The sequence below is a fragment of the Panthera onca genome, chromosome B4, assembly GCF_046562875.1.
Source record: "Panthera onca isolate mPanOnc1 chromosome B4, mPanOnc1 haplotype 2, whole genome shotgun sequence".
NCBI lineage: Eukaryota > Metazoa > Chordata > Mammalia > Carnivora > Felidae > Panthera > Panthera onca.
In genome coordinates, this window is record NC_138345.1 from 37,242,385 (window position 1) to 37,269,907 (window position 27,523).

The 27,523-nt window shown below is 50.8% G+C and overlaps 1 protein-coding gene across 1 annotated transcript; it reads left to right on the top strand.

The window, feature by feature from the left end:
• Nucleotides 1–26,459, top strand: SLC6A12 (solute carrier family 6 member 12). The gene is made up of 16 exons (XM_060658750.3): nucleotides 1–552; nucleotides 1,808–1,892; nucleotides 3,944–4,218; nucleotides 10,196–10,330; nucleotides 13,371–13,511; nucleotides 14,334–14,421; nucleotides 15,388–15,520; nucleotides 16,974–17,108; nucleotides 18,850–18,953; nucleotides 19,269–19,393; nucleotides 19,777–19,889; nucleotides 20,353–20,490; nucleotides 21,204–21,306; nucleotides 23,170–23,270; nucleotides 23,982–24,152; nucleotides 25,307–26,459. Exons 1-16 carry the CDS (start codon nucleotides 543–545, stop codon nucleotides 25,448–25,450), a joined length of 2,001 nt encoding a protein of 666 aa, XP_060514733.1. The 5' UTR covers nucleotides 1–542; the 3' UTR covers nucleotides 25,451–26,459.
• Nucleotides 26,460–27,523: the final 1,064 nt, after the last annotated feature.

The following is a 27,523-nucleotide window of genomic DNA, read 5'->3' on the forward strand; positions in this document are numbered from 1 at the left end:
GGCTGGAGGGCTGAGTCCCAGGTGGCAAAGCTTTGCAGAAGTGTGTGCGTCTGTGGTACAAAAACCTGGGACCGGAGGAAAGTCTGATGCTTGGGACTCAGGACAAGGGGTATCACCCCAGCTTCCCCAAACCATGCTTAGGGACCATCCTGGGAAAGTACAGAGATCGGGGGCTGGCCCCAGACAAGCAGGGAAAGAGGGGTGGTCACCTGACTGACAGGGAGGGGAAGCAGACAGTGCCCAGTGATGTGGGAAGGGAGAGCAGACAGGAGAAAGCTTGGGCATTCCTGAGGGCCCATGACCTGCAATTAGCCACGCAGATGAGGGGTTTCTGCCCTCCCCCACAGGTGGGGCAGGGCAAGCAGGGAGCCAACTGTCTCCCAGAAGGAGGAAGCAGCCTCAGCTCAGGGTGCTGGGGAGGCATGAGCATGCTTGTGCCAGGGAAGGGCAACGAGGGAGCCGCTGGGAGGTGCAGGCGGCCACCAGCTGAAGTGAGCAGCCCACAGGGTGTGAAGGACTAGACGGAGTCAGGTTTTGGTGCCATGCACACAGGTATGTGTGTGCAAAGGGACGTGACGGGAACGGCACCAGTGTGTGTACGGAAAAAGGAACTGGTATGTGGGTGTGGGCTGCAGCAGGGGCTGGGGCATCCCATTCGCCCCCGTAGCCGGGGCTGGCCCGGGAGGGTGATGGGCTGCACTGGGATCCCGGCGGCACACGGGGGGCGGCATTTCCCCACCTGTCTGCTCCTCCGCTAGCCCTGGGCCAGGCCTCCGTCTTCATGCCCAGCTCCTGAACACGGTTAATTCCGGACTTGATAGGCCTCTTGAAGATTTCCTCGATGGGCAGACTGAGCCCAGTGTGGGTGTAGGTGTCTTTGCTTCTGGAGGGCATGGATGTGCGGTGAGCTCCAATCTGTGCCCTGTGCCCTGCTCCAGCTTAGCGGGGGTGGGAAAGTGGTGCGAGCGGCTGGAGAGCTGACCGAGACAGGTGGACCCTTGGGAAGGGGGGGATCTCTGGAAGGCATCTCAACTGTGGATGACACCGTTGTTTATTCCTAGCACACGGGGTTGGGGAGGGTAGAAGGGTACCGTGGGGACGGGGTGAGGGAGGCGGAAAGGTGGGGTGTGCCATCCTCTTGGCTTCTTAAAAGTCACCCCAGAAGGAGAGCTCTGTATGGCTTGTTTTTGTGTCTGACATCCTCCTGGACACTTCTTCCCTGAGTCTAACTTGAATCGCACTTGCTGCACTGTCAGCCTGTTTCCCCTTGGCTTTGCCGTGGCTCTAGGCCAGCTTTCCTTCTCGCATGCTCTTGCTTTCATTCTGCCATTCCGGTTTTTCATTCTAACACACAAATTATGATCTTCCCAGTAACCTTTAAACATTAAAAAAAAAATGTCATTATCAGCTCATCAATGTATGTTCTCTTGTCTCCCTTCCCCCATCCCGATACAACCCAAACCCTGTGCCCGAGCGGGGCTCTCAGATTTGCTTCCTCATCCTGCACTCGCCTCTGGTTTTCCCTCCGTTTACTCCTTTGCCCCAGCAGGTCTCCCCTCCTTCAACTGTCCAGGACAGCTGGGCCCTGGAACAGCCGCTTTTGGTCTGCGAAGTAAGGCTTGTCCCTTGACCACCCCCTTGGTGACCTGTGTGCTCGGGCTCACCCTGAGCTGAGCTACACTATAGCTCTTGGTACTTGGTACTTGGTCAGGCAAAGGCAAAAATCTCTCCTTGTCTTTCATGGATCTTATTTTTACCCCCCACCCTCCCAATGCCCTTGTTGAACAGGGATCATTCTCTCTTCCAGGGAGACTTAAAGCCCAGAGAGGAGGTGTGATTTGCCTAAGGTCACACAGCAAGTTAGAGACTCAGCTCCACCACTTAGTGTATTGGTAAGTTTATTCAAATCATTCAAAAATAGTTTTCCTGAACACCTGGTGGGTGTCAAGTCCTGTTCCTTAGCCTCTCTGAGCTTCAATTCCTCATTTATAAAATGGAGTTAACAGTAATACCTACGTCAAATATTTTAATGAAGATGAAATTTAGTAACGTACACAAAGAAGTGTATGTTTTTGGCACAATGTTAATTTTGTTAATATTATTATTGGCTAGGTCTGGACTAGAACTTGGGTTTCATGTCTGGTGCTTTTCCATTAACATTTTTGAATTCATTCATTTATTCCTCCACTCATCCATTCATTTGTTTGATAATGAATTGGGGGCCATTGGTCAGGGTGCCCTAACCCCAGTTATGTAACAACATCTACAGCTCATTCGGGTACCCGCCAACTTTTCCCCCTGGGGCCAGACTGCACTGTTTTTCCAACCTGACACTCTGGCTCTCAAAGCACCCCCCCCCCCCCCAACCTGAGGTCTGACAGTCTCCTCTGAACCTGGGAGCTTTCTTCCCCTCCTCCCTCTCCTCCTCCTCCCTTCCTTCTTCCTCCCTTCCCTCCTCCCTGACACCAGAGGCCCAAGACCTCTGATTTCCACTGGGTGCTTCTCCTCATCTCCTGTCCTGGGCTGCGATTGCAGTGGAACCCTCTGAGTCCCCATACCAGAATTTCCCCCTGCCAGGCTTTCCCATTCCTGGGATAACCTGTACCCTCGAAGTCACCTTCAAAAATTTCCATAACCTCAAATGGCTCCTGCCACGCCTTTCTAACTGACTTGGGCTTGGGCTGTTGCCTGGGTTAAAAGGACCAACAAATAAATACAGACACTTCTTTTAGTAAAAAGAATCCCTTGTGTTTGTCTAGAGCCTTGGAGAAGCATGGAGCACTTGGTAGCTTCTGGTCACTTTGATTCCCCCAGCGCCCCTGGAGGTGAGGGGCAGTGGGTGGGCGCTTCCCTCTGGAGCCCAGGCACCTCCTCCTGGCAGCTCACTGGGAGCCAAGGCGGAGGTGGCCTCAGGGCAGCTGTGTGTAGGGGAGGGAGGGGAAGGCAAACACGGATTCCAGGACAACACCGCAGTGCTGCAATTTATCTCCCGGGGGTTGACAAACGGATGATGACAGGCACAGAGTAAAGCTGAGAACGACCACGTCATTTTTCTGGCAGTTCAGGGAGCTTTGGGCTCTTTAGGGGAGCAGGGACTGAGGAAGAGCAGTGACCCGCTGTCATGGGCAGCCACTTCTGGGTCTCCCACGAGGGGACCACCTTGACCTGGAGATGACCACTACCCAAGTGAGTTTCGCCCTGGGATCTACCACCAGGACCCCTTGCGTGTTCTCAGGACAGAGGTATGCCGGAGAGAAAAGGAGCCAGGTTTCCCTCGAAGGCCGTAGGTACTTGGTTCTGGTGCCGATTCTGGGTCTCACCTGGCCTTGTTCAGAGGCCCCACCTTCTCCTTCCCTCCCAATCAGACACCCAGGGCTAGCTGGCTCCCATGTTTACCCTGAGCCGATCAATGACCTGGCACGGGAGTGAGCACACAACCGCTAGGGGAAGACCATGCAGTCACCTAAGCCACACCTGCCCTTTGACCTCCTATCACCCCTGGCAGGCTTCGATCCCTCCTGGGCTGGAGGCCGGAGGCTGGGCTGGCGCCACTCAATGGACCCTGTGGAGCTGGGCAGATGGGCCCAGCGCGCATGGTGGCTGGCTGTAAAGCTCAAAAGGGACTCGGAATAAAAGACCCCGAGCCCTTTCCTCCCAGTCCACTCCTGCGTGGTCTTCATCTCTCGAGGCCTGGGTTTTTCCATCTGCAAAATGGACAAACTAATATTTGGTCTCTGAGTTATGAGAGCAAAGTGTAACTTCAGGTGTAAAAGTCCTTGAGAGTTCGGGAAGAAAATCAACAGTCCGACAATATTAAACAATATTGCAACCATATGAGATATTACAGCAATGTTATACGGATGACAAAAGACGAGGATGGAGAAAGCAGGGGTGGCGGGGCATGCACTGGGGTTGCACGGCTCACCCCTTGTCCTCCCACCAGGCGCCTGTCTCCCCATCCTGCCCACTCCCGTCTCGGCGGCCCCCCCATCTACCCCGTGGCTATGGACAGAAAAATGGAAGTCCCCGAGGACGGGCCTCCTGTGGTCTCCTGGCTCCCTGAGGAGGGAGAGAAGCTGGACCAGGAAGGCGAGGACCAGGTGAAGGATCGGGGCCAATGGACCAACAAGATGGAGTTTGTGCTGTCAGTGGCCGGGGAGATCATTGGGCTGGGCAATGTCTGGAGGTTTCCCTATCTCTGCTACAAAAATGGAGGTGGTGAGTTCACTTTGAGGTAGGCGTGGTGGGGAGAGCCGTGCCTTGACTGCCAGGCAGGGCCCACCAGGGCGCCTCCTGCCTGGCGATGTGGTAAACCAGAAGGAGGCTGGAATGCAGTTTGGAGGGCTTGGGTCTGAGTTCTAGTTCCGCCTCAGGGTCTTCCTCTGTGAAATAGGGATGGTGCCTCCCAGGGCTCCAGTGAAGTTTAATCGAGGTAATGGGCAGGACCAAGGAATCTGAGTGTTTAGTAAGATACACTACTAATAATGCTTCATTATTCTGGACAGTGTCAGTGGCTGATAGGATTCGTTCATTCGACCTGTGTTACTGTGGACCTATCCTGGGCCAGGCAGTGTTCTAGACACAAAACAGAACATATTCCTAGTGCAAGGTGGCAGATGACAGACAAACAAGTAAAATGCGTGGTATGTTGAATGGCGAGTTGTGGAATGGTGAGAAGCAAAGCAGGGAAGGGGTGGGGGAAGGCTGGGTCATCGGCGGGGAGGGGGGGGTTGAAAATGTGGAGCAAGGTGAGCTGCAAAGCTTTAGCTGAGGAGGTCACATTTGAGGAAAGACTTGAAGGAGGTAAAGGAGTGAATCGTATGGACAGTTCTCAGGTGAAGAACATTCCAAACAGAGCAAACAGTGAGTGCAAAGGTCCTGAGGTGAAAGTGCATCTGGCATGTTTGAAGAGGAGGGCAGAGACAGATGGGGGCAAGAGTAGGGGAAGGGATCAGAGAGGTAACAGGGCCCACATCTTGTAGCCTCTGCTCTGAGTGAGATGGGAACTGTAGAAGAATTTGATCAGAGAGGTGATATTACCTTGTTTATGATTTTTTTAATTGAAGGAACATTAATTTTATTATTTTTCAGCACTGGTAGTAAAAATGAGTAGGGGCATGGTGGGAAGGGGCCAGCTTAATCTTTTTACGTGTACAGTTAAATGGTTTTAGCCTATTCACAGAATTGTGCAACCATCACCACAATTGATTTTAGAACATTTTCATCATTCCAGAAAGAAGCCCCGAAGCCATAGGCAGTCACTGTATTCCGTGTCCCTGCCAACCCTTGGTGACAACTAATCTACTTTCTGTGGCTATAGATTTACCTACTTGGAATTTTCATACAAATGGAAGAATTCATTTATATGAATTTATTTGTGACTGGAGAGATTCTTTTTTTTTTTAAGTTTTTAATTTTTATTTATTTTGAAAGAGAGATCGAGAGTGAGTGGGGGAAGGGGCAGAGAGAGAGGGAGACAGAGAATCCCAAGCAGGAACTGTGCTACCAGCACAGAGCCTGATTCAGGGCTCAAACGCATGAACTGTGAGATCATGACCTGAGCCGAAATCAAGAGTTGGACACTTAGCCGACTGAGCCACCCAGGCGCCCCTGTGACTGGACAGATTCATCTTTCCCTTTTGAAAATATCTTTATTCTTCTTGTGCAAATCGCATATGTATATTGTGAAATTAGAAACATTCCAGAAAGGTAAAAAGAAGAAACATTCCTATTTAAAGATAATCGTTGTTTAGAAAATCCTTCTAAACACGATTTGTATTTAATTTGACAAGTATTTACTGAGTATCTACTATGTAACTTGTTCTGTGTTTCAAAACTTACAGTTATTATTACAAGCTGCTTGAACTAATGGCTCCAAAGAAATAGCGTTGGGGTTTCCTGGCAGGTCAGGGCTATGGAGCCAGGCCTGGGAGTGGGGGATGAATCCTGGCCAGAGATCAGGGGAAGCAAGAAGAACTTGTTTCTTTTCTTTTCTTTTTTTTAATGTTTATTTTTGAGAGAGAAAAAGAGAGAGGGAGCGAGCCAGAGAAAGAGAGAGAGAGCATGAGCAGGGGCGGGGCAGGGAGAGAGTGGGCCAGAGGATCTAAAGCTAGCTCTGCGGTGACAGCAGAGAACCGGATGTGGGGCTTGAACTCACGAACTGAACCGTCCTAGGCCAGTTTCACGGACACACAGGGCGTTAATGCTCCAGCTAAAGAGGACTTAGGCTGAGCGCTCATCTCATAGAGCACGTGGAGGCTCAGAATGTTTAGCGATTTGCCCAAGACCGTAGAACCGGCTGGTAGCTGGTAGCCTGCTTCGCAGGCTCCCTCATCCTCTCCCTGCCGTCTGAAAAGGAGACAGGTTTTCAGGTTCCAGGGCCCACGCTGCCTCGTCCCACCTGGTGGCTGCACTGTGGCTGTGGCCTCTGTACTGTGGGGCGGCCTGGGGAGACAAGCACCTGTGCCAGTGTGCAGTGACGCTGGGCTGAGCCTGGGTCATCTGCGAAGAGGCAGAACCAGACTGCATTTCCTGGCCAGGGTCTGTGTTCATTTCTGTCCCTTGTGTCCTCACTTGAGCTCTGCCCCAACCTAAGTACCTGGAGGAGGCACACTGCCCACCCCCCTGCCGGCCCCGGCGTGTTTCCCTCACCTTTAACAAGAGACGCTGAGCCAGATCAAGGGTCCCAATCTGAGGTCACTGGTGTGTGGGGGTTTAGGAAAGTAGTAACACATGTTTCCTCATTGCAGACAACTTGATAATGGATCTGTGTGGGGGATATGACTTCACGGACCAACTCAAATGTCAACTCGTTGCTTTAGGCTTTTACAATTGTACTAACTCATTGCGATAATAGGGTTTATCTCAAACTGACCATAATTCTCAGTCAGCAGTTAAGTATAGTTTTTACTGATAAATGAATCAATTATTATTGCTTAATAAATAATTATTATTAGTTAATAAATAGTTTTGTAGAGAAAAATCTTTCCAAAGGGATAAAAAACAATGTTATTGGTATAATAATGTCTTTGGTCACAAGAAAGCAGGAAGTCACTAAACTAGATCATCTTCAAAAAATGGTTCACTTGGAGAGAGAATTTTATGAATTCTGAGTTTCCAGATGACAATGGAAACTCAGTGGTTCAGGAGTGTGTGCTTGGCAGAGGTAATAAGGCCTACCTTAGAGCAGAGGGAGGGAGATTATAAACACGTCTCAAGTTACCCTGTCTTCACAGATCCCTGTGGGGCATCTTCAGGCCTCTGGTGCCCAGAGTCTGGGCAGATGCCAAGAGAAATGTGGGCCAGGGCAATCTCCCCAGGTGAGGATTCTCAGAAGTTCATTAGAGGGGAGTGTGTTTGCAGTGATAGTGCATTGGAAACCCAGGGAGAAAGCCAAGGATGGAGGAACCATCCAGGCGATCCAGGACCAACCTCCTCACACTGCTGCCCATGGCCCAGGCCCTCACTGCCCTTCTGGGGTGGACTCAGGCTGACAGCGGCCCATCTCCAGGCCTCCTGAGCTCTCCCCAGTTTCCGTGGGGCTGAAGTCTACATGCCTAGGGTAGAGCTGAGACTGTCTCCTTCAGTAGAGAGAAGGGCCTCCACACAAGCCAGCAGAAGGGGTCCATGGGTCACAGGCCGCCACAGACCAGACTTTGGGAAAGTGCCCTCTGGGAGAGCCCCCAGCCCAAACACTTCTGAACGCTGCCCCTCAGCCACCTAAGCCACATAAACTGGAGTCAGTGATGGTACTGGCACTGGGTTGAGGAATGTTCTAGCAGTACTCAGGATGTACCGGCAAACCTGGGGTTAAAAAGGACATCAGGACTCGCAGAGTTACTGGCTGTTATGGTTCTGTAGGGCCCAGAAGACTCACAAATCCTTCTGTCTCACTCTCACATATCGCTACTGGCAGTGCAGATTGGTATGAGAGTCTGGGAAGGCGATTTGGAAATGCACGTCAAAGACCTTAAAAAAATGTTCAAACCCCAAAGGTGGAAATCCACCCAAATGTCCCTCAATGGACAAATAGACAAACATGTGGTATATACACAAGAGGGAATACTGTTCAGCCTTAAAATGGCATGGATAAACCTTGAGGGCATAAGCACTGTATGATCCCTCTTTATGAGGTGTCTAGAATAGCAATTCACAGAGAAAAAGTAGAATCGTGGTTACCAGGGGCTGGGGAGAGGCAGAGAACAAGGAGTTCCTATTTAACGGCTACAGAATTTCAGATTGGGTTGGGTAAGAAGGTTCTGGAAATTGATGGTGGTGATGGTTGGATAATAATGTGAATGTACTTAATGCCACGAAACTGTACACTTAAAAATGGTTAAAAAGTAAAATTCATGTTATATATATTTTACCACAAAAAAAGCCAAAAAAAAAAAAAATATGCATACCCTCTGACCTACAAATTTGTCTACTGGAAACTTATACTGAGGAGCAAATTAGGCAAGTGCACAAGGCTGTGGACAACGGATCACAGCAGAGTTTCCAATAAAACAACCAAAAATGCCAGTGGGAGTACTGATGGAAAAAACTAGGGTAGATGCATAAGGCAGAATACTATATAGCCATTAAAATTATGACATATGTATTTATTGATATAATAGGTTCTTGATGTGTTTTTAAATGGTTATCAAGTAATTATAGTAGGTTCTCACTTTTGCAAAAAAGGAAGTATGTATGTGTTTGTGTGTGTGTGTGTGTGTGTGTACAAAAAACTGAAAAGGTGTACAATGTTTTTTCCCTTTGCACTTTCTATTTTGTCTACAAAGTAAAGTGAATTACTTGAGAGGTCTTATGATGCAGTGGTTAAAAGCTCAGGCTCGGGGTGCCTGGGTGGCTCAGTCGGTTGAGTGTCTGACTCTCGATTTCAGCTCGGGCCATGATCCCAGGGTTGTGGGATTGAGCTTCTCATTGGGCTCCATGCTGATTGTGGAGCCTGCTTGAAATTCTCTCTCTCTCTCTCTCTCTCTCTCTCTCTTTCTCTCTCTCTCTGCTCCTCTCCCCTGCTCATACTTGAGCTCCCCCACCCTCTTCCCCTCTCCACTGCTCACACTTGAGCTCTTTCTCTCTCTCTTTCTCTTAAAAAAAAAAAAAAGAGCACAGACTCAGGATCAGACCAGCTGGGTTTGTGTCTCAGTTTCCTCATCTATGTCTTAGTTTTCCCATCTGTAAAATGGGGATAACAATAGTACCTACCCCACAGGAGGTGGCTTTGTCAAGGATTTTGATGCTGGTGAGGCATTTACAAGAATGCCTTACAAAGACACCTGGGTGCCTCAGTTGGTTGGGCATCCAACGTCGGCTCAGGTCATGATCTCATGGATTGTGAGTTCACGCTGACAGCTCAGAGCCTGGAGGCTGCTTTGGATTCTGTGTCTCCCTCCCTCTCTGCCGCTCCTCTTCTCACATTCTGTCTCTTTTTCTCTCTCTCTCAAAAATAAATAAACATTAAAAAATTTTAAAAAAAGAATGCCTTATATATAGTAAGCAGCAAATAGGTGCTAAGTGTTATTATTGTACAGTAAACAATATTCCATTTACCCATGGATACACTTCTGAGGTGAGGTCACTATCTTAGTGACTGAAGTGGGCACTGATGGCTTAGGGTTGTCTTCAAATTCCATAATTTATCAGATGCTTTTTAGGCCTGGCCTCCTGTGGGGGCCTGTAGGTCAGTGCTTTATCACATGGCTACTGAAACCCCAGTGCCCGGAATCTGCCTGAGCAGAGGAAGGGCCTTGTCTGCTAAGACCCCAGTTCAAACCAGAGCCTGGTGGAGGGGAAAAAAAACCCTCTGAAAATTATTAGAGGGAAAATAATTTTTCCAAGGTGTTTTTGTTTGTTTTTCTCTAACATGTAACAAACTTGATAATTTAATAAGCATATCAAATTATACAGAACACATGTTTTTGTTCCAAAAATAATAAACTGACTGAGTTTGTGAAGCACACTGAGAAAATAAATAGTGCGTCTGTTAGGATTTCCACCTAAATTTTTACTCATTTTTCTTCAAAGGTCTTTCCTATCCTGAGTGGGGCTCAGACTGGAAAATTTCTGCCTGTCCCTGCTGGCAGATGGGAGGAAGCCGACTTGGGCCCCTGGGAGGGTGAGGAGGGTGACGAGCACTGGGGCATAGGTCTCCGAGGACTGAGGGCTCAGCTCCTGCCTCCTTCTTCCACAGGAGCCTTCTTCATCCCCTACTTCATCTTCTTCTTTACCTGTGGCATCCCAGTGTTCTTCTTGGAGGTGGCATTGGGCCAGTACACCAGCCAAGGGAGCGTGACAGCCTGGAGGAAGATCTGCCCCCTTCTCCAGGGTGAGTGTTCCCTTTTTCCCTCCTACCAGGGCCCCCAAGGGCCTCTATCCCTCCGTCACCCCATTCCCCTTCCTTCGGGGCCATTGCTTCCTAGTCATCTCCTCTCATCCCGTGCTAAGTGCTGTGGATGACCCAGGAAGTGTCGCCAGACTTTGTGGGGCCCAAAGCTTATAGATGCTGGGGAAGAAGGCATTCCTCAAGAAAGACAGCACAAAATTGCAAGTGAAACTTCAGATGAGGAGCCTTGGAAGGGGTCCTTGCAAGTGAGGAATCCTGAGCTTCATCTTCCTTGGCTTCCTGGAAAGCTGTTCCTGGGTACATGGCGTGGTCCCAGAGTACATAACAATAGTCATGATGATGATGATGATGTCGTCTAACATCTGCTCAGCCCTGCTATGTGTTAGGGCTCATGTAAGCACTTTACATGCATTTCCTCATTGAATCCTCCAGTAATAACTCTCTTAGTTATTTGTATATGAGAAAATGAGGTCATTCGCTAAGGATTTGAACCCAGGCCTCCCTGAGCTGAAAATTCATGCTATTTCTTGTGTTCGGGATTATGTTAGGGACAGTTCCTGTTCCCTCTATGGAGTTGCTGGCACTAGTGTGAGCAGTTTGGAGTGTCCTTCCCTGACCCCATCTTTAATTGATTGGACCAGTCCCCTGGGGGCCAGTGGGAAACCCAATCCTGGTCTCCGAGAGGTTTCTTGCATATTTGAAATGAGGAGAGGACTCTTTCCCTCATGTCAGTCCCTAAGGGAGCCCAGGGACTAGGCTATCTGGGGTTGCTGCCCAGCTTGGTAGGCTGGACAGGGGTGGGCATGGTAGAGAAACACTGGTTCCTGAGCAGGCCGGATCCCTGACCACTGACTGGGGGTTTGGTTGGGGTACAAGGCTGGTCTGGTACTGATCCCTCTTGGGGCATCCATGGGGCCCCTGTAGCAGCAGCAGTGAGTGGCTGGGGCAGGGGGAAGCTTGGCCCACATGCATTTCTTCTCATGAGTTCTGGCTGCTCCAGGAGTGCTGTGGCCTCAGCCGGAGCACAGAGTTTCTCAGTGCTCTGCTCCAGACCCCAGAGCAGCCTACTGTCCCAGCCAGTTGGGCTCTATCCCAAGGTCCAAGTGAGCCCCTGGGTGTCCAAAACAGGGGCCGGCCTCTCTGGCACGCATGTACTAACTCTCCAAGGGAGTCACCACAGACAGGGGGAGCAGACTAAGCATTGGATGGGGGTTGTGGGGAGCGATTGCTGCTCCTTCTGTCTTTTCCAAGCTGAAGAGACTCCAAGGCCTGGAGTCTCAGGGAAAGGCTCACTCAAGGTGTGTGCACCTATGTTGGTGGGAGGGTCCAGGCTGCTTACTGCCTGCCCGCCACCTGCCTAACTGCGCCCAGCCCACAGTTCACCTCCCAGGGAGCCTGGGCACACCCTGTGCTCGCCCACCCTCCCTCTTCAATTTGCACACAGGCACAAGCTTCCTCCTCTCAGAGAAGGGGCACCTCCCCTCCCCAGCCTGGCACCCTGCCTCCTCCAGGGTCAGGTCGGTGTTTACGGGGCGGGCGGTGGGAGCACAGTGCGTTCCGGCGGGTGAGTGGTGGCACAGTGGCCGCTTGTTTGGGTGTGTGGGCGTCTGTATGCGCGCTCTGAATATTCCCGCCACCGGCTCCCCTGGGGGACCCTCCTCACCATCAGCAGCCCCAGCCACCACCCCTCCCGAGGACCAAGTTGCCCTGGCCATGCCCACTTTAGGGCTCCCGTCCCCCAATGCCTGGATGCTCTGCAGGGACCCAGATGCAGGAAAACACGGATGGCCTCTGGTCGAGTTTGCCAGGCCAGCGGGAATAGACAATCGGGGTGGGCTCACCTGGCCAAGGGGTGGTTTTGTTGACAGTCAGCATTGATTCTCCGACCTGCCCTGGGGCTGAGCTGGCCTTCCTTAAGTCGTTCTTGAGCCCGGGGCGAGGACTCAGGACTCAGGACAAACAGGCCTGTGATCCGTCTTCTGCCCAGCTTTCACACCTCGGGACTAAGAGCCTCCCTGGCAACGTGCTACTTTTAAAATTACTGTGGCAAAGATCCCACGTTTGCAGGAGCAGACGGGCTGGGTGGGGGTGACTGTGCCTGCCCTTTGGTACCTCCTCCCCTGATAGGGAGCCACAGCCAGCCTCCAGGCTGCTCCTGGGTGTGAGAACGCCTCTGCCAACACTCTGGCCCCGCGCTCTGCAGCGAGGTGGCGTGTGGAGACTGACTCACGCTCCAGAGTTCTTGACAGTCAGCGACCACTTCTCCTTTCTTTTTTCCTTGCTGGTTTCTTTTGGTTTTTGCACTTATCTTGAGGCTGATTCTTACCAACGCTTCCCAATTACTTTGTTCTTCCAGTCCCTTTTCATTTTACAAGTAATGCATGATTGTCACAGAAAAACTAGAAAATGCAGATGGACAAAAGGTAAAAAACAAACAAACTTTAAAACATGAGCCGAAATCCTATCACCTAGATAGACAACCACCGTTAACTTTTGGATGACAATCCTTCCAGACTTTATCTCATTAGAAAAAAAAAAAAAGTATACATTTAAATATATACTGCAAAAGTGGAAGAATGCCTGAGATGGTATTCTGTAACCTGCTTTTCTTACTTAGAAAAATATGCTGTGGGCATCTGGGTGTCCCAGGAGGTTGAGCATCTGACTTCGGCTCAGGTCATGATCTCATGGTTCGTGAGTTCGAGCCCCGTGTGGGGCTGTGCTGACAGCTCAGAGCCTGGAGCCTGCTTCAGATTCTGTGTCTCTCTCTGCCCCTTCCCTTCTCGTGCTCTGTCTTTCTCTCAAAAATAAATTAAAAAACATTAAAAAATAAAAATAAATTTAAAAAGAAAAATATGCTGTAAATGGCTTCTGAGGCCAACAAGCAAACCACGGGTGTTCTGTTCGTTTAGTACCCAATGTCCTTCTAGCCACAGCTGGCAGCTTCTATGTGACTTTGTTGGGCTAACATTGATCTCTTGGATTCTGTTTGTTGCTCCCCATGCCTGCCCTACTCCCGAAGGCATTGGTCTGGCGTCAGTGGTCATTGAGTCCTACCTGAACATCTACTACATCATCATCCTCGCCTGGGCTCTCTTCTACCTGTTCAGCTCCTTTACCTCTGAGCTGCCCTGGACAACCTGTACCAATACCTGGAACACAGGTATCCATCATTTCAGCCCCCGGGAGGGGGCCTCTCCTTAGGGGCTGGGCCTGTGGTGGCTGGTGATGGCGAACAATGACAGAGCACATGGTATAACTTGCCTCAAAGCCAAGCTCTGTGGCCTCTGGTGCAGTTTTGTGGGAGCCTAGACTAGGTTCCCACTAGGAGAACCAAAAATCCAACAAGACTGTGAATGTTTTATATAACTGCAGGGGGTTATCCTCACTCCCTCTGTGCCAGGTGCTAGAGATCCAAGGGTGAGCACTGGCAACATGGCCCCAGCCCTCCTTGAATGTGTGGTCTAGTGATAGAGACAAGTTAATAAAACAATCACATATTGCAATGGGTGAAAGAAACATTGCAGAAACTATACAGCAGTGGGAGGGAAAGAGCTAGCTGAGGCCTGAAGGATGAGAAGGACCCAAAATGTGAACAGCATAAGCCATGTGGGGGGAAGAGCAAGCCCAAGGACTGAGTCCATTCATCTGCTGAGTGGAGAGAGGGTGAGCAAGTTATAGGGGCAGAGGGGATCCGAGGTCTGTGTCAGAGGTTGGTGGGTGGGGTGGCCAGAGAAACAGCCAGATTCACTGGAACAAGAGCAGTGTGAGGCACATGAGGAGGGAGGCACATGGTCTCATGAACCACCTGAGTGGCTAACTCCTGGGAAATGGGGGCTCCAGGGGAAGCTCTTGGGACTGGGAATTATGGGGACTGCTGGGCTGCAAGGTCAGAGGGTTGGAGGGACTAAGATGTGAGGGTATCTCTCCCCATCTCGTCCCCAGCTGATGCACAGCCCCCCGCCCCACCCCTTGTTCCCAACAGAGCATTGCGTGGACTTTATGAACCGTTCGGGAGCCCGCACAGTGACCTCGTCTGAGAACTTCACTTCACCTGTCATGGAATTCTGGGAGTAGGTGCTGGGCTTGGATGCCATGTGCTAAGGGGCCCCAAGCAGGAAATTTGGATGTCTGAGGTCTGGGACTTGGAGTACAAGTTCAAGCCTTTCTGTGCATGCTCTTCAGCACTTACCCACCTCCCACCCCCACCTGGCACATCACTGAGCCATGAGGGAACACTCACATCAACCCACACGTGTCCACAGGTGCACGGCAAATAGTCTGTCCCAGCTAAGGAGAGCTGGTTGTGCACATCGCTCCCCAGCTTTGTGTTCAGTGATGTCATGTTGGTGGCTTGAAACTGGGCAAGGAGGAAGCATTTGTACTGCAAAAACTGGCAAACACTATACTCACACCTCCACCCTTCCCCTGACTACACCCTTACATCTGCCCATGCCCACATGTCCACCTTCGTTCTGACACAAGTGTACCTGTACCCTCACCCTTACCTAAAACCCACACTTATTTACCAACACTCACATGTGTCTACCTACACCCTCACACATTTACGACCCCATGTCACCCAAACCTCACACATGTCCACCAACGCTTACGCACACACATTTCCACTACTCCCTACACCCTTTAGGTACTAAAACACATTCAGCCCCTCTGTTTGATACCCATGTAGTTGTGCATCAACCTGAATATCTACTCTCCATCTACTTATCCATTTATTATTTACCACCCTCACTCTCTCTCTCTCTCTATCTCTATCTCTCTGTACAACAGAGAAAGCTGGATGGTTAGAAAGACAAAGATACCTATGGGATTACGTGATTTGGTCTTCTAACGGCCAGGGGCATACAGACTACAGGTGGGAACATGGCATGGCCATAGGGGAGGTGCAGGGGGATGGGGTGGGGAAGCCTGGAACCTGAGATGTGTGGGGTCAGCTCTAAGAATCAAGAGACTTGAAGACAAAGGCTATTTGTGCCCCTATAGCCTTTCACCTGGTTATTCATTTTTTCCATCCTCAGGAGACGTGTTTTGGGCATCACCTCAGGCATCCATGACCTAGGGGCCCTGCGTTGGGAGCTGGCCCTGTGCCTCCTGCTCGCCTGGGTCATCTGCTACTTCTGCATCTGGAAAGGGGTCAAGTCCACTGGCAAGGTGAGGTGTTCTGGCTCCTGGTAAGCTCTCTGCAGCCCCCAGAATCCATGGAGACACTCACAGAGTCCCTCTGGAGAACTGAAAGAGTAGTTTAGGGGAGAGGCATGGTGAGAGCAGGGGAAAATGGTAGGAAGAGTTTAGCTCAGCACAAGGAAGGACTTTCTCTTTCAATATTACTTTAAAAGACCTGTTTACATAAGAAACATGCAGAGCAAAATGAGAAGCATAAAAGTCCCCCTAATCACTGTTGGAGCCAGCATGGTGGCAGTTTGGATCTACTAATCCCTGTTAATGTTTTGCTGTATTGCCTTCTAGTTTCCTTTTGAAGTATGCTTGTGTATATCTGTATCTATTATGTGTGTATATTACACAATTAGGATCATACACTTTTACGACTTGCTGTTTGCACCTAACAACACAACAAGACAATGTTTGGTAAGAACTAGCACACAGAACTATCTTTGAGGTGGTGAGTTTCCAATAATCACGGGGGTTTAAGCCAAGAATGGACAAGAGTGGCTTATTGTATGTGTTGAGAGAGTTCAGACTTGAACACTTATTTTCAACCCAGGGAATCTGAGGTGGATGCCTCATGCTTTTTAAAGCCAGTAGTAGACGGGATGCTGACTTCTCTGATTAACCTGTTCTTGGGGGGCAGCCTTGCCTTTCCGCGGATTGTTGTAATTATAATAAAACTAGAAATAGTGATAATAACACAGATATTGCCATCCCCGTGGGTCAAGGAGCTAAACTTGGTCAGGGGCCGAGTAGACCCATCTGAGTGTCTCCATGTCCCAGAGCTCAGGCCACTGCTGCTTGCCCAACCCTAAGCCTGGAAAAGTGCAGTCTAAGTTTTGCCACAGGTCATTGCGGCGATCTGCTCCCCCTCCCTCACCACGTCCCACACTCACCAGGGGCATAGGGAGACCAGCTAGGGTGAGGGATTAAGGGAGAACAGATTCTGGATTCTATTTTTTTTCTACATTTATTTATTTTTGAGACAAACAGAGAGAGTGAGTGGGGGAGGGACAGGGGTGGGTGATGGACAGAGGTTCGCGCCCGATGTGGGGCGCGAACTCACGAACTGGGAGATCGTGACCTGAGCTGAAGTCAGATGCTCAACCGACTGAGCCACCCAGGCGCCCCTGAATTCTGAAATAGTCTTCGAAATGTTATGGCTGGAAGCTTGTACCCCTCCCTGTCTTTGTTCCCTCTTTGCCCTGCTGATGTATATCTCACAGTCTGCCTGCCAGGGCACCTAAGACCCGCTGGAATGTGTAAAGGAAGACAGGTGCTCACACACTCTCAGCATCTCTAAGAAGGTGTCGGACCCTGAGCTAGGTGTGACTCATGCTGCCTGAGGAGGGGTGACAGGAGGACTACCGCAGACTCCCTGGTACCTCCTGGCAGCTGTGTCCCCAACAGCAGTGACCTGGCCCCGCTTCCCCTCCAGGTTGTTTATTTCACAGCCACATTTCCCTACCTGATGCTGATCATCCTACTGATCCGAGGCATCACCCTTCCGGGAGCCTATGAGGGTGTCATCTATTACCTGAAGCCAGATTTGCTTCGCCTCAAGGACCCCCAGGTAGGGGTTGTGCTGGGGACTCTTTCCCAGATGCCTCTCACCCCAAACCAGAGCTGTACTTTTGAAAATCTGTAGTTGCTTTTCTCTTGGTTTAAAGGCAATATATTCCCTCCTGCAAAAAAATTAAAAAGGGGCGCCTGGGTGGCTCAGTCGGTTGAGCGTCTGACTTCAGCTCAGGTCATGATCTCGCAGTGAGTTTGAGCCCCGCAGCAGGCTTTGTGCTGACAGCTCGGAGCCTGGAGCCTGCTTGGGATTCTGTGTCTCCCTCTCTCTCTGCCCCTCCCCCACTCATGCTCTGTCTCTCTCTCTCTGTCAAAAATAAATAAACATTTAAAAAAAAGATTAAAGGCAATATATCCCCACTGGAGAAAAATTAGATAAAGGTGTCTTGTAATCCTACCACTCAGGTATCATCTCTATGAGCATTTTAGTATATTTCCTTCCAACTCTTTTTCTAGTTGGTGTTGTGTATCTTTGTTTTAATGTATTTGAGATATTTATATACAGAGAGATGCATCTTTTTTCATTTAAATTCCATTGTAAGCATTTTTCATGCTATCACATTCATTTGTAGAAGTCATTTTAAATCCTTGCATAATATGTCCTCCATCCATCATCCATTCGGTCACTCATTCACCCAAAATGTACTGAGGACTCTTTCAGTGCCAGGTGGCGCTCTGACCATGGAGTGCGGCAGTGGGCAAAGCAGACAAGGCCCCGTGTCCTCTGAACGCTCACCCCTGGGGTGGGGGTCCTCACTTTCTCAATCTCTGATTCTTGGACATTTAAGGTCATGTAGTTTTTTATGATCGTATATACAGCTGCATTGGACACCCCATATTTAAATCTCTTGCCACCTCTCTGATTATTTCCTGATGGCAGTCAGCCCTGGAATCACTAAGTCAAAGAGCATGTGCCTTTAAGGTTCTTGAAATGTACTGGCTTTAGAGAAATGTGGACTTTTTCCCCCAGTATTGGAGGGTACCCTTTTTTCTGCAGGGCCCATGAGAGATTTGATAATAATTTAACCTTTGGTAATTTGATAGATCAAAATAGTATCATTTTGTTGTCTTAATTTTTTTTTTTATTTTTTACTGCTGTGAGGCTGGACATTTTCCCACAGATTTGCTGGCCATTTGTATTTCCTCCTCTAGGACTTGTCTGAGCGCATTCTTTGCACCCCCTCCCCGTGGAGTCCTGGTGGTGTTTTTCTTTATATTTTAATGAAGTGGCCTGTGGCACTTGTTGAATGAGCAGGTGCTCTCAGTTCTGCCCTGCAGGTAGGCTTTGCCTTCTCTAGGCACCTCCACTCCACCTGAGAAATTCTAGTACTTGGTGCCTACGAAGTGCCCCAGAGGCAAATTTACTTAAAAAAATTTTTTTTTAATGTTTATTTATTTTTGAGAGAGAGACAGAGAGTTGGGGAGGGGCAGAGAGAGAAGGAGACACAGAATCTAAAGCAGGCTCTAAGCTATCAGCACAGAGCCAGATGTGGGCCTCGAACTCAGGAACCATGAGATTATGACCTGAGCTGAAGTTGGATGCTCAACCGACTGAGCCACCCAGGTGCCTCTCCCCCAAAAGAGGCAAATTTAAACCTGGCCTGCCAGTGAAGAGATTGTGAGCAGAGAGTGGGGAATAAGCGACTCTGAGGGCACACCCAGGAGGGCCCGCTGGGGCTGAGGGGTGACGGGCGGGCACCCTCCCACTCCCTCTGCCACTTTCTTGGGGTCTCACGTAGGTGTGGATGGACGCGGGCACCCAGATCTTTTTCTCCTTCGCCATCTGCCAGGGGTGCCTGACAGCCCTGGGCAGCTACAACAAGTACCACAACAACTGCTACAGGTAGGGCTGGGCGGCCGGGACACTGCGGGACCCCAGGGCGCCAGACCTGCCTGCAGTGAGGTCGGGGAATCAGCTTCATCTTGCAGACTCAGTGTCTTCCTTCCCTCCTCTTCTTTCTTCCTCACGTTCTTCTCTCACCTTCCACCACATGACCGTGGTCTTTCGCCCATTCTCTCTTCCATTTCTCTCCTCTCGCATATTTTGCCTTCCTGTTCCCTCCCCTCTCCCCACTTGCTGTCTTTGGATCTCCCCTCCCTTGATGGATTTCTTCCTCATTTTCCTTCCTGGTTCCTCTGCATTGGCCCCGCCCCGCAGGGACTGCATCGCCCTCTGCTTCCTCAACAGCGCCACCAGCTTCGCGGCCGGGTTCGTGGTCTTCTCCATCCTGGGCTTCATGGCCCAGGAGCAGGGGATGCCCATCTCCGAAGTGGCTGAGTCTGGTAGGTACCACTTTGCTGTCTGGGCCCTGAGGGGAAGGGGGGTCAGGGAACACAGATCCCTCCTACAGGGTCCCAGGCAGGAGTCCCAGCAGCTGGCTTATGAGAACCTTTCAGCATCTGGGGGCAGAGCTTGGGCCTTCTCATGGGAGGGAGGGAGGTGGAGGAGGGCACTGAGGGCGGGTAGCCCCACGGTTGTGTGCAGGGATGGATAAATGGATAAACCAATGCACAGCCAACTCCCCAGAACCAGAGAGCAGAGTAAGGGGTGAAACTACCCTGATCTCTTGAACCACTCCCCTTGAACCACACAGTGCCTTGGGAGAAGGCTCTTCGCCAGGGCAGTGAGAGCCAGGAGCTCTCCTGACTGTGCTGTGTGCCTGCAGGTCCTGGTCTAGCCTTCATCGCGTTCCCCAAGGCGGTGACTATGATGCCCTTATCCCAGCTGTGGTCCTGCCTTTTCTTCATCATGCTCATCTTCCTAGGGCTGGACAGCCAGGTTCGTCACCCCACCCCAACCCTCCCTGCCCTGGTGACCCTCTTGCCAGCTTCTGAGGTTCTGGGCTTTCCCTCCCCACCCCCCCCCCCCAACTCCTTTTCCCCTGACCTACATTCCAAGCCCCACTCCACTTTCCAGGGTTTGTCCTTGCAGTTGGTTGGGTGACCCTTGGCCTCAAGACCTTCTTCTGTGAGGGGGGCCACCTGCTTTCTCCCCCCACAGCCCCGCCCCCATCTTGGGGACGGAACATATCTCCCCCTCCAACCCTCACTGCTGGGACCCTCGGTCGTAGAGATACGGCCGAGGGCAGGGCTGGCCACCCTGTTTCTGCCCCTGTGCCCCTTCCTGCGCTCCTGTGCATCAGCACGGGTGAGTGGGGTGCGAGGCGGCCAGGGCAAGGCCACGCCAGGCAAGGCCCAAGGGCAGGCGGTGCCTCTCACCCTGGCTTCCCTCCTGCCTGCAGTTTGTCTGTGTGGAGTGCCTGGTGACAGCCTCTGTGGACATGTTCCCCGGTCAGCTCCGGAAGAGCGGGAGGCGAGAACTTCTCATTCTCACCATTGCCATCGTGTGCTACCTGCTAGGGCTCTTCCTGGTCACGGAGGTGAGCGGAGGGGGGTGGCCTGCAGGCGGGGCTCCAGGCTGAGGGAGCCGTGGGGTGCACTGGTGACCCTTCTCAGAGCCCACCTTCCTCACAGCAAGGTTGTGGGGACCACGAGGCAGAATCTACCTGTGTTAGTTAGCTGTCTTTCCGTGTTGGGTGATAGACACCAAATGCAAGCTAGCTTAAGCAGAAAAGGGAGCCTTGGGGGAGCCAGGAAACTGCAAAGTCTAGGGATATTTGGTTTCAGGCATGGTTGGATCCAGCTGGTCTAATGACATTGTCAGGAATGCCCTTCTTAGCCAGATTCCCCTCCTCATATTAAAGAAGGTGGGTGCAGCTTCAGGCTTACCTTCTGCCACCCACCCAACCCCACAGGAAAGAGAGGGACCTTTTCCTAAGAACACGGTAAATGTCTGGCCCTGGCTGTCCTTCGGGCCTGGAGAGGGGAGCGGAGCACTCTCAGAGTGAGGTGGGGCCAACTTCTAGGAGATACGATCCCGGGCAGACAGTTCCCAGTGTCCCTGTAGCTGTCAGGTTGTTGTCCCGATGTTAAATGCAGGGCCTGCCTTGCCTGGCCAAACCGCCTTCAGATGCAAGGAACAATTTCCCATGGGCCGAGCAGGATGTGTGCCCAGATGGGTGTGCGCCCTGTCCCTGAGGAGCAGGTTCCCTCCCCCATTGGCCAAGGCCCAGCTCTCCCTGTCTCTCTGCAGGGCGGGATGTATATCTTCCAGCTGTTTGATTATTACGCTTCCAGTGGCATATGCCTGCTCTTCTTGGCAGTGTTTGAAGTGATCTGCATCAGCTGGGTGTATGGTAAGTGGAGGGGGGAGGCGGGGAGAGCCTATCCCTAAGGTTGTGAGAGGCCGGGTGTGCCAGCCCTCTGGTTTCTATAGGTCTTGGTGTTGCTGCCCTGGTTCTTTTCTCTGGGAACTTTGTCCGCCTCTGGGAACCCAGGCATTTCTCATTGTGGCAGACAGAGCTGCGGTAAGGACAAAACTGATTTCCTGCGCTAGTGAGAGGAATCAGAAACAACAGTGTGCCGTTTTCTTGATGCGGAAACTGCTGGAGGCACTTCATCAGTGGGAGTCCTAGTCAGAAGAGATCTTCAGGGCCACGTAGTCTGAGCCTCCACACATTTCCACACTCCCTTTCTAGGTTACCACCCAGACCTTGCTTGAATACTTCCAGGAACAGAAAACTCGTTCCCACGTTTTTGAGGTAGCTTTTTTTGTTGTGGCTGTTATGCATTTCTTTCTTAAACTAAAGTGAGTTCTGCCTTCCATTGACTGCCCTCAACCTCCCTGACCCCCCTCAGTGCTGGGGCAACTGGCCAGTGGTGCTGAGTGCTGTGACATCCATGCCATTGTTGTGCCTGATGACAATAGAGGAGAAATCTTTATGCATGGAGTCCGTGCACTGCTGAATGCCAAGCAACGTGATGATTGTATCATACATTCTCTCTCAACCCACACAACAGCCTGTGCAGGGGAGGTGAGGCTCAGAGAGGTAGGTTTCTTGCCTGAGCTCACACAGAGAGTAAGTGGGGGAGGCATCATCATACCCAAACCATCTGACTCCACTGCACCAGGTTGGGGGGGAACACATTGCTAGTGTAACAAGGCTCAGGGCAGAGAGGGTAGGTGGGTGCCGTGTAGTGGGCATAGGTAGGAAAGCCACGAGAAGGTTTTTATTTTGCTACCCCGGGCCTTCTTTTTTGGTGTCCTTTCCTTTCCTGGGACAGGTCACCTGTCTTCTCACCTCAAGCATCTGATGTCTTTCTGATTTTCCCCTACTGCTCCTCAGAACTTGTTCTCAAAGAAGATCTGATAAACTCAATCACAGAAAGGTATAAGTAGCTGAGAAACCTTAGTATGTTACCCCTTCCTAGTAACATCTGGTTTTTAACTGCGGGAAAAATTTAGAAGCCAAAGGAATGACTCCCTAATGGTGGCATTTCATGCCCATCAGTGATCAGCGGAAAGTTCCTTTTTTTTTTTTCTTTTTTTTTTTTTTTCTGAGGAAGGGCTAGGGGGCCCTCCAACTGTCTTTCCCGATCAGCGGCCCTTTTCTTCTTGGGAGACTGGCTGGATCTGGATCTGGATCTGGAGCAAACGTGGAAACAGAAGGACAGTAAACAAATCCAGTCAGTGTTTCCACAAACACAAAGCAAGCCTCTTAGCAAGATTTTCTAAGAACACAGAGTGGCTCCTCCAGAGTGTCGAATCTAGACTGTTGTTCCATTCCCAGAGGCTTTCTGGCCCTATGTGAGTTCAGCACGCTATGCTTGGAACAGTGGGAACTTTGCTGTTTTGACTTGAAACTGAAGTCATGTCTGAGGCATATATAAGTGAGTGTTTGCACAGTCATTGTGCCCATTTTAGGCTCTCACCCACCTCTGTGGTTAGTAGGGTCTTCATTCCTAGACAAGGGGCCAAAGGATTTAACTGGGAGGTTAGGTGACTCTCTCAAGGGCACCTGGCTTTTTGGTGGCAGCCCCTTCTTCCTCCTCGCTCCCTGCCTTGTGGTTGGGGTGCCAGGGACCCATTTCATTCATGTGCCTGGATCCGGTTTCCCCTCATAGGGTAGGGGGAAGAGTGCAAAGCCAGGTGAGTCCTTCCCAGATACTGTGAGTTCTTCCCTTCCTCCTGTTCTCACACTCCCCTCCCACCTGGGCAGGGGCAGATCGGTTCTATGACAACGTTGAAGACATGATTGGCTACCGGCCATGGCCCTTGGTGAAGATCTCCTGGCTCTTTCTGACCCCTGGACTTTGCCTGGTATGTGCCCACCCAGCTACCCCTATATCTCCTCCTACATCCAGAAGACTCGGGGACAAGGAACAGGATGCCCGGGTTCTGGGGCTCTTTTCCTGCCTGTCCAGTTACCTTGGGAGGCTGGTCCATTTCCACTTCTGGGTTGGTTCTCCTGCCCTTCCTTCCTGGGACCATGTCATCTCTCTGCTTTACCATCATTACCCTCCAGTTTCTGCTCCCTTCCTTTCTCATAGCGCCTCCATCCAGCCGCCAGACTTCCCAGTTATGGTCTCTTTCTGTCTGCCTGCTCAGGGTTCCTCCTCCCTCCCCCCCCCCCCCCCACCGCCGCACCTCCTGTCTCAGCCCTCCATGGAGTGATGCCTTGGCCCACAGCTTGTAATGGCTTTTACTATTCTACCTCATTGAAGCACCTCAGTGTATTTATTTATCTATCTGTGTATTCTTTTAAGTTGATTTATTTGAGAGAGAGAGAGAGAGTGAAAGAGAGAGGAACCAAGCAGGCTCCTCACTCCACGCTGAGCCCAATGCTCGATCTTATGACTGAGATTGTGACCTGAACTAAAATCAAGAGTTGGATGCTTAACCACCTGAGACACCCAGGCGCCCCCACTTCAGTGTATTTTACTTGTCCTCTGTCACTGGATATTTAAGCAGCTAAAGAGAGGATTTCAAGGGCTCTCTGTCTAATCTGCATCCACCTCTCCCTCTTTCCAGGCCACCTTCCTCTTCTCCTTGAGCAAGTACACACCTCTCAAATACAACAACATCTATGTGTACCCTCCTTGGGGCTACTCCATCGGCTGGTTCTTGGCTCTGTCCTCCATGGTCTGCGTCCCTCTGTTCATCATCATCACCCTTCTGAAGACCCAGGGTTCCTTCAAGAAGGTAGGGGTCAGGGGAAGTGATATATTAAAGGGGGTTGCTGAGTGAGGTTGCAGGCAGGGCACGATGGGCGGGGCCCAGCTCTGAGTGTGGGACAGCTTTTTGGTCTGATGAAATCTCAAAGAGAAGGGCCTTTGAAGACCAGTCCAATGGCTTCATTTCCAGAAACACTCAAAAGACCTAGAGTCCTAGACCTTCAGAATCTGACCTCCAGCTGATCATGTGGGCAGGTTGACCATGGGTACACTGTCAAATGCTTATGGAGGAAACTGAGTCACAATAAGAACTTCAAGGTGCCCAGACAGAGATTTATAGGGCACAAACTCCTTGCTCCCAGGAAATTAATAACCAGCTATCATGGTTCATTCCTGGTTTCTTTTCTTAATTCTGCCTGGGGAGGCATGGGCAAAAGCTCCCTGTTTAGAGTTTAAGACATGCCTTCCCAAAAGGGGATAGTGCATGCTCCACAAAGACATTACACTTGCAGAAATCTATCTGGCCTACAAGTAACGGAAAACCCGACCTGCAACAAGCAATAGGCTTATTTTCTTTTTACATCAAGAGACCAGAGATGGGTGCTGCTGGTGTTTGGTTCAGCTGCTGAAAAGAAGTTGTTAGGGCCAAACTCTTCCTCTATTTCTGCACCTCCATCCTGAGCACGTCTTTTTATCATCATGCTTACCACTTCATGGTCACAAGAAGGTTGTCATCATTCCAGTCATCACATCTGCATTCAAGGCAAGAAGGAGGGGAAGAAGATGGCACCAATAACAGTAATAATAGTAGTACTGCTCCTCATAAAAAATAATAGGCACTTATTGACCAACTGACCCTGTGCCAGGCACTATACTATGAGCTGTGTACTATTATTATCTTCGTTTTACAGATAAGGCACAGAGGGGTTAAATGGGTTGCCTAAAAAGTTGCATATGTAGTAACATAGCTGGGACTAGAACCCAGCCCATTCATGCTCTTAATCGCCACGGGATTGATCGTCTCTTCTCTCTTCTCAAAATATTTATTCATGTATTTACTCATATCGTGCTGGCTGCCCCCAGTGTGCCTGGCTCTGTACCAGGCCCTGGGGATACAACCAGGATGAAACAGCTTTGCCTTTCTCACCGGTAGCACCCACTCGTTCCTTCTTCTCTCCACAGCGCCTGCAACAGCTCACCACCCCCGACCCCAGCCTCCCGCAGCCCAAGCAACACCTGTGTCTGGACCGTGGTACCAGCCAGGACTGTGGGCCTTCCCCAACAAAGGAAGGACTAATCACTGGGGAGAAGGAGACCCACTTGTAGGACGTGGCCAGCAGCCAAGTGGCCACTGAGCCAGGAACCTCTGTCAGGGCCACTACAGCAAACAGCCTTTGCCTCTGTCCCTTACCACAGTCCTGCTGAGCACCTCTGTGATGTTCATGGGTGCCCCCGGCCAGAGGCCACGCTGCTCTCTCCTCAGCGAGGGCAGCTCCTTCTGGTGGGCTAGAGGCGGTCCCACTGCACCACGCCATACTGTTGGAACACACCTTCTTATTTATAAAGGACGGTGGTCTTTTTTGAGTCCACCATCTGATTCTAACATATTACACTGTGTGGAACTCCCACTGTAGGGATGTTCCTGTATCTGGGATGTTACAGCTTACTATATTTGTGCATTGGGAGGGTAGCACTGATGGGAATATGTATCATGCTTTGGCTTGGAGAGCCCAATGGAACACACCATGTTGGAAATGACAACGAACACACTATTGGATTCTGACATTCCATTAGAGGGGTGCTTCATTAGGCTTAGTGTTCTGGAGTCAGTCCATGGGGAAGGAACTTGAGAAACAGCCAAGAGGCAAGCCTTCACAAGCCATCATTGTCTTAAAGTGTCCCTAGCTGCAGCCCTAGTTCCACATGCCTCCTGCAATGTTGTCCTCAACTCATGGAGCATTGGAATGGAAAGAACTTAGAGATGATCCCTAGACTGTACAAATGCATGGTGAGGGTGGCTGTACTTTCCTATGCCTGCAACAGACATTGCTGACTGAGTCTTTCCCACCTCACAGTCCTTTCAAATACAGTGCTCCAGGTGCTCCAGTTGCCACTGTGCTTTTTTTGTCCAACCTCCTGACTTCATGGATGAGGAAACCGAGGACCAGAGAGAAAGTGACTCTTTCAAGTTCTGGCTCCTTAGGGTCAGAGATATGCCTGAAACCTGGTGTCCTTGTTCTCAGGCCGGTGTTCTTCCCCATTATACATATTTAACAAGCATGTATGGATTGCCTGCTGCTGTGTGCTAGTTTTCTCTGCCTCACCCCATTTCTGTTTGTCTTGGGGTGGGAAGGAGAGTGGTCCCCTCTATAGAGGGGTGAGCAGCTCTCCCCAGATTGGCATCCTTACCTTCGCATTTTCTCTGCCATCCCATACTCATCTGGCCAGATTTCCTCTCTGGATCTTTTTGTTCTTGCCATTTTCCATCTCTCCTTCCCCCCTCCCCCCGCTTCCTTGGAGTCTGAAAGACCGCTGGTCTCCCACAGAGAGAGAGGTGTTGTGTTTGGGATGCTCCTTTCCCCATGTCCCTGTAAAATTATGCCAGTTCCTGCCAAAGGCAAGGGAGGAGAAGAAGAGGTGGGGTAGGCCACTCCAGGAGAGTTTCCTGGGGCAGGGTCTGGGAGCTGGAAGAAGGGCAGCCACCTGTATAGATAGCCGTCTGCAATGATGCACAGATAGATGTCACCCAGAGCCACTGCCCAGTGGCCAAAGTAAAAAGCCACGGTCCAGCCAGGGTGAGTTCCATCTTCAGAGTGCCTGGCGTCCTTCATCCAGAGCTGTTAGGGCTTCTCCGCTTGTAAGAACAAGTACGTTGGCACGCTGGGCACAGGCAGATGTCCAGACCCCTGGGTTCTGCCTCCCTTTGACTGCTCTGCACATCTGTGCTTACTTTTGTTGGACTAGTTAGTGGGTGAAGAAGGAGGTCCAGGAGAAAGGGATAGAGAGAAACTGCTTCAGCCAGATTGCGCTCCTGTATGACCCTAGGGACATGTGAGGCAGGTTCAGTGCTTTTTGCTGCCACCTGGTGGTGGATGAGAGCAGTGCAGCCTCCCCTGGCCCTGCCTCCTCTGCCCTCGCAGGCTGGCTGGCTGTTTCTTCCCTGTATAAGCTCTCGCCCTCTGGAAACTAAATACTTCCTATACCCTCCTCCCATGGTCCAAGCAGGGCTCCCCATTACAGTTGGCTTGCCTTGGAGCTGCCTAGCTGCAAGGGCATGGGGGGCGCTGAGGTCGGCCAGGCCTCTCAGCCCCCTGCAACCTCCCCATAGTGTGCTGTGCTTTTTAGCCTGGGCCCTTTCAACCTGGAATATGGCATTTTCTATTGTAGGCGGTTGCCCTA

Coding starts and splice junctions, on each gene's coding strand:
- SLC6A12 (XM_060658750.3), top strand. Junction 14,422..15,387: donor CCTGTCATGGAATTCTGGGA/GTAGGTGCTGGG, acceptor TTCCATCCTCAG/GAGACGTGTTTTGGGCATCA. Junction 15,521..16,973: donor GGGTCAAGTCCACTGGCAAG/GTGAGGTGTTCT, acceptor CTTCCCCTCCAG/GTTGTTTATTTCACAGCCAC.